Raw genomic sequence first — 6,816 nt, 5'->3', positions numbered from 1 at the left:
CGACCATTTGCTGTATCTTTGGAGTCCATTATTCCTAATTCTGATGGCATTTTCCTTTTTTTAAAAAAGATATTTATTAAAAGTTTTATAGTTACAGAAAAAAAGTATAAAAGAAAAAAGAAACAATGAAAAATTTAACAAACAATACGTAAAAAAAAAGAACAATACATCAAAACAACAAGAAAAAACCAAAACATTTAAAAACACATCCAATTTCCATGTTTATCTTTCATTTACTTGTTTCCTCGACTTCCTCACACCTCCCTTTTTTGTATTCTAGTTCAAATTAGCTAATTCAGCAAATCCTTTCCCTCTTTCTCAATTTTTTGTTCTATAGTTTATCCTAACCCAATCTAACTTTAAATTTTCCACTTCAACCCATTAACAATCAATTTTTGCTTAATTCTTTATAACATCTTCTAAAACCATATAACTTCATTCCAGTATTCTTCTAACATTCATTAATTTAGCAGTATTTCTGTAAATATACTTTAAATTTTTTCCAATCTTCTTCCATCGACTCCTCTCCCTGGTCTCGGATTCTGCCAGTCATTTCCGCCATTTCCATGTAGTCCATTAGCTTCATCTGCCATTCTTCCCGGGTGGGTCTGATGGCATTTTCCTTCTCGATAAGCCAAGAGGTCCTAGGATGCCGAATATCCCTAGACCTTATTCCACATTCTGGAAAGACGTAGTGGTGAATAAGTTGGAGGGGAATAATTTCTCGGCACTCTCCCAATAGCCCTCTGTGACACTTTTAAGACTGATTCAGGCAGTATGTGCTTATTTAAAATGCTTCTAAGTTACCCATTGCTGCAAAAATCTGGAATCCACAGCTCAGGGTCAACAGACACTGGTGTCAGTACAGTGGTACCTCGGGTTACATACTTAATTTGTTCTGGAGGTCTGTTCTTAACCTGAAACTGTTCTTAACCTGAAGCACCACTTTAGCTAATGGGGCCTCTCGCTGCTGCCGTAGCACAATTTCTGTTCTCATCCTGAAGCAAAGTTCTTAATCCGAGGTACTATTTCTGGGTTAGCGGAGTCTGTAACCTGAAGCGTGTGTAACTTGAAACGTCTGTAACTCGAGGTACCAGTGTGTGTGTATACTGTATATATATAGAACAAGTCGGTACAAAGTACATCAGAACAAACATTATTCAAGTTTGGAAAAGATCAACATTTTATAGTTTAATACAGGATATAGTTCAGCACAATGGGGAGACATAAAAAAGGAAGGGATTGACCTTTATTAATACAATTTTCTTATAACACTCCCCTTTGAGCTTGAACCAGGATGTCTGTCATCTCCCATGCATTCTTTCCACATGATGACCATTGAATCTTCTCCTGGTGATGCCCCTCTTCAACAGAAGTCTCATAGTGAGCACACACCAATTAATTGACACACTCCTCACACACAGATGCTCCTGCCCTGGGACGAGTCCCTTTGCAGCCCAGAATAGGCTTCCTGGCCCAGAAGGCACCCCCCTCCTCACGGAGTCCTTCCCCGAACTTGACCCACTCCTGCGGCCCTCATATCGCTTTATTGGCCGAGGGAGCCTGCGTACAGCTTCCGGGTCATGTGGCCAGCATGACTAAGCCGCTTCTGGCGAACCAGAGCAGCACACGGAAACTCCGTTTACCTTCCCGCCAGAGCTGTACCTATTGATCTACTTGCATTCTGACGTGCTTTTGAACTGCTAGGTTGGCAGGAGCAGGGACCAAGCAACGGGAGCTCACCCCGTCGCGGGGATTTGAACCGCCGACCTTCTGATCGGCAAGCCCTAGCACCCGCACCTTAGAGACCAACTAAGTTTGTTATTGGTATGAGCTTTCGTGTGCATGCACACTTCTTCAGATACGAAAGCTCATACCAATGAAAAACTTAGTTGGTCTCTAAGGTGCTTTCTGATTCAGTGCATGTGGAAGGCACTGAGCTGTTGCTTCTGGTGGATGTAAGTTATCGATGACTCACCACCATAAAGCAGCATGCCAAACACTTGGCCTGAGGAAATAATTTAGGATTTTGTGATTTAAAGGGCCACAAAAATTAAGTTGTAAAGCAAACTGCTTTATTAATAAAATGTTTGTCACTGCATTTTTTAATAACCACACTGACAGGACAATGCTTTTATTAGGGTATTTTTTTAAAAACACAAAATAATCACTAAGCTTTGTATGATGTTATAGGGAGTGGTAAATATGTGGGATGGGGTTCCATGTTTTAAGTTCATGTTGACTCTTTGCCCGCCCCCCCAACTGAATAAATAAAAGGTGCTTGGGCTCCCCCAGCTGTGCAAACTCATGCCCTCCAGAACCAAAAGCTATGTTGTTTTACGCCATACTGTCCCACAGACTAATTTTGCTGAAGGATGAAGCAATTAATCATAAAATAGCTTTTATATAGAAAATCTGCATTAAGCATCCTCCGTGAATATATACAAAGAATGAGACAACCCAAAACATGCCTGTGTCGACTGGTCTAATGAAAAATATAAATAGGCATTCTCCCTCTTTCCAAGAGCGGCAAAGGTACAAAAGCATGAACAAGTAATTCCTTCCAGCACTGCTCTAAGTAAATCAGGGTAATTTCCTGGGACAATTAATTCCTATGAAGCATAATAGAGGCAGTAAAAACTGTACAACACTGCTGTCTGTCTCCATACTGAAGTCATGGCAGAAATCAGTAGTGAAGTCACTGAATACAGAAATAACTCGGTACTGTATTCATTTAAACTAGGGGAGGTACAATAAGGAATGTCTTTCCAGAAACACCAGACCTTTTTGCTTTGCTTGATTTATAAAATGCTCCTGTGCGTTATCTTGCAAGTATACCACCTTCTAAAATTATTTAGACAGTTTATCATACACAAAAACCTTTTGTTCAATCTATTTTTCCACTCCAGGTTTAGAAGTACTGAAAGCAGTTTTTGACAGAGGCATTGCTGCTTTTGGTATCCAGCTGTCACTTCTAGGCAAACACGTTTGCATTTTTCAAACTATAAAAACCTGCAAAATCTGTTTGGACTGGATGAACACACCACAGACAGAGATTGCTCTTTCAAAACCATTGGTTATCTTTGGCCTCAGTAAGCACTGCACTCATTTGTGTCTTCACTAAGACGTCGCTGGTGCTCAGCATTCCCTTTTCTCTGAGGTATTTCATTAAGAGAGATCGACTCCGCCATGTCACCTTAACTCCATATTCGTCCTCAGGAGTGTCCTCGACCAACACAGATGTAGCCTCAAAGTCATCAGAAATATCCTCACCGACATGATTACTAAATGGGCCGGGAGTAAAGCTATCCATCTGGGGCAGACAATAATTATGGGCCTCAATGGAGGGCTGTTCTGGAGTGCATCTCTCTGGGGGGCTGAATGCAACTGGGTCAGCATAAGGAGATATGGGGCAGGGACAAGGATTTTCCATCCCAGCCCTAGAATTGCTTGTAGGCCTGCTGGAAGCTGAAGTAGGAAGAGGTCTTGGCTGGTTACAGCGTGTCTCAAAGTTTCCTGCTTGTCCACCAAAGTCCAAAGGGTGTTTTGAAGTCCCCACAGCACAGGATTCTTTTTTTGCATTCTCAAACATTAGTGGAGAAAACCTGTAGGCTGCGGGCCTCCAACGCCTTCCTGCCACCACAGGGATGGCATGGTTGGTATCCTTTATTTTCACGTTTGGGGAACCGTGGCACCACCTCTGGAGACCCAGTGATCTGGCACTCTCAAACTGTGGAATTATCTGAGAAAAATAAGCAATAATAATAAGCTAACACAAGCATCCCTATTTCAAATACCTTAATGTACACGCTTAGTAATATTTGCAATAGTTCTGAAACGTAAGTCTGTATTATCCCCATATTACAGTTGAAGGCAGTGTAAGAAATTAGCAAATGATGGATAAATGCTTCATTTATCCCTTTGCTATGCATATTCTAAATCAAGGGTTCCCAAACTTTCCACCCCCAGGGCCCATGTAAGAGGACTATTAATTACGCAGTCACAAAATGGAAGTACAAAAGTGGAGCCATTAATAAATGGGCAGAAGTAGGGATTGGTTTATCAGATCCGATTACTGATACCATTTTCTCATTGATATCCAATCCCTCTTTGGAAATTGCTAGAAAGGGTTGTGCAAACAATATATTGTATTTATATTCATTTTCTAAATATCCAGATTTTTTTTAAAAAAAACCAAATCTCATGCATGTGATTTACAGTAATCCTATGAATATTTTCTCAAAAGTAAGATTCACTGGGTTCAAGAGGCTACATCCAAGTAAATGTGAATGTAATTGTTACCTTATTATTTTATTTATTATTTCCCTCTCATGAAGAGAAGTAAGGCACCAAACTGCCAGAATTATGAGCAAAATAAGCACCATAATGGTTTCATAGCTGCAAGCCGAGCTCTACCTTGTCATCTGTTGGCAATTTCCAGACAGTTATTTCCAGACAGACAGTTACAAAATCAGTGTCCCACAGCACCAAAAAATACTCAAACGTTTTTTATGGCATCTGCTTAGTGGCCAAGAACCCACTTCTGATCCAAATGTTGAAACAGAGTCAAGTTTGAAATGTTTTACGGACAGAATTCCACTGAAATAACTGCCTCCAGGGCTGAAAGAGAATTTGGGGGGTATGAAACAGTTTTAAACTATTTTGTAGGCCAAAATAATCTAAAGCGGTAGTTGTACAGGTAAAGAGAGATAAGAATAATTGACAAGAGCTGGGTTTTCCAAGGAAATATGGGCAGGCAAGCTTTAAAAAAATGATAATAATAACTTGTGGTCTTATTTTGCAAGGCAAGGGGCAGGATAGTGAGCTTTTGAACACAGAGCACAGAAAACAGTGAGGACACCAAGCAAGCGCTGCAATTGTGCATTAACAGTACATCCCCACAATATAAAGGAAAAGACAAGAAGACCATACCCAAGTACTCCCAATCTGATTTACTGGTTTGGTGGGTACACATCTTGGACTGCCCCCTGGATGAAGTGGAGTCCCATAGGGGTACACAAGCCCCTCTTTCGGGGCCTCAGTGAACAAGAGCTCTCCTTTCCATCCTTTGCTTACACGCCTCCTCTTTGGAGGCATCAACAGCTTCGAATAAAATGTTCAGCTTCATGGTGTCCCCCGATGTCAGCGGGGAAAAACCGAATGGCACTCCTCAGAGCAGGACAATCTGCTTCTAGACCTGCAGAGAGAAAAACAGTGCACTTCTGCCATCAATTGTTTGCTTGAGATCATCTTGTGTTCTAGCTCAACCACAACGATCTCCACAAAAATGAATTTATTTTTAATACGGTGGACCCCGCTCCCTTGGGTGCCTTCTGACGCTCCTGATCATAGCTGTCAACTTTTCCCTTTTCTTGCGAGGAATCCTATTCGGAATAAGGGAATTTCCCTTAAAAAAAGGGGAAAGTTGACAGCTATGCTCCCGGTTCTTAACTTTCTTTTAAGAAACTGAGGGGGGGCCCTCTCCAACCCATCTGCCCCCCTTGGCTCCCTGGCAGCCCTGATGATGATGATGATGATGATGATGATAATAATAATAATAATAATTTATTTATACCCCACCCATCAGCCACTCTGGGCGGCTTCCAACAAAACACTAAAATACAATAACCTATTAAACATTAAAAGCTTCCCTAAACAGGGCTGCCTTTAGATGTCTTCTAAAAGTTGGGTAGTTATTTTTCTCTTTGACAACTGGTGGGAGGGTGTTCCACAGGGCGGGTGCCACTACCGAAAAGGCCCTCTGCCTGGTTCCCTGTAACTTGGCTTCTTGCAGTGAGGGAACCGCCAGAAGGCCCTTGGAGCTGGACCTCAGCGTCTGGTCTGAATGATGGGGGTGGAGGCGCTTCTTCAGGTATACTGGGCCGAGGCCGTTTAGGGCTTTAAAGGTCAGCACCAACACTTTGAATTGTGCTCGGAAACGTACTGGGAGGCCGCCCCCAGTCCCCAGTCTAGCTGCTGTATTCTGGATTAGTTGTAGTTTCTGGGTCACCTTCAAAGGAGCGCATGGCAGTAGTCCAAGCGAGAGATAACCAGAGCATGCACCACTCTGGCGAGACAGTCAGTGGGCAGGGAGGGTCTCATCCTGCATACCAAATGGAGCTGGTAGACAGCTGCCCTGGACACAGAATTGACCTGCGCCTCCATGGACAGCTGTGAGTCCAAAATGACTTCCAGGCTGCGCACCTGGTCCTTCGGGGGCACAGTTACCCCATTCAGGACCAGGGAGTCCTCCACACCAGCCCGCCCCCTGTCCCCCAAAAACAGTACTTCTGTCTTGTCAGGATTCAACCTCAATCTGTTAGCCACCTCCAGGCACTCACACAGGACCTTCACTGGTTCTGATTTGAAAGAGAGGTAGACCTGGGTATCATCTGCATATTGATGGACCAGTGGCGTAGCGTTGGGGGTGCAGGGGGGGCCGGCCGCACCAGGCGCAACATCTGGGGGTTAGGGGGCGCAAATCCACGGGTTAGGGGGCGCAAATTACTTGCCTTGCCCCGGGTGCTGACAACCCACACTACGCCGCTGTGATGGACACCCAGCCCAACCCCCCTGATGATCTCTCCCTCCTTGTTTCGGCTGATCATGTGGCCCGCAGCCTCCTTAGGGGCTCCTGCCGCGGCCCCCTCCCCGAGGGTCCCCCCCCCCCCGCCGGCTTGGGCGCCGCGCCGCCAGACGCACCGCGATCTCGGAGGGATCCCGCCGAAGCCCCCGCTCCGGAGCGCGGCCCTGACTCCGCCCACAGCCCGCCCAGGCCCCGCCCCCGCTCTGGGCACCCTGACGTTTTCCGCTCTT

The 6,816-nt window shown here is 44.5% G+C and overlaps 1 protein-coding gene across 2 annotated transcripts; it reads right to left on the bottom strand.

The window, feature by feature from the left end:
* Positions 1-2,118: 2,118 nt before the first annotated feature.
* Positions 2,119-6,772, bottom strand: RHNO1 (RAD9-HUS1-RAD1 interacting nuclear orphan 1). 2 transcript variants are annotated; one of them, XM_083399169.1, is made up of 3 exons: positions 6,703-6,772; positions 4,933-5,197; positions 2,119-3,742 (listed from the first exon to the last, which is right to left on the bottom strand). In XM_083399169.1, exons 2-3 carry the CDS (start codon positions 5,095-5,097, stop codon positions 3,065-3,067), a joined length of 843 nt encoding a protein of 280 aa, XP_083255295.1. In that variant the 5' UTR covers positions 5,098-5,197; positions 6,703-6,772; the 3' UTR covers positions 2,119-3,064. The 2 variants fall into 2 exon arrangements, with proteins under 2 accessions (XP_083255295.1, XP_083255296.1); XM_083399170.1 differs by lacking the exon at positions 6,703-6,772 and adding an exon at positions 6,342-6,378.
* Positions 6,773-6,816: the final 44 nt, after the last annotated feature.

The sequence above is a fragment of the Podarcis tiliguerta genome (assembly GCF_965153285.1).
Source record: "Podarcis tiliguerta genome assembly, chromosome: 9".
NCBI lineage: Eukaryota > Metazoa > Chordata > Lepidosauria > Squamata > Lacertidae > Podarcis > Podarcis tiliguerta.
Note: the sequence above shows the minus strand (reverse complement) of the source record. Positions and strands in the feature narration are given on the sequence as shown.

Coding starts and splice junctions, on each gene's coding strand:
- RHNO1 (XM_083399169.1), bottom strand. CDS start 5,097: ATGCCTCCAAAGAGGAGGCGTGTAAGCAAAGGATGGAAAGGAGAGCTC. Junction 3,743..4,932: donor ATCAGATTGGGAGTACTTGG/GTATGGTCTTCT, acceptor TATTTTTCTCAG/ATAATTCCACAGTTTGAGAG.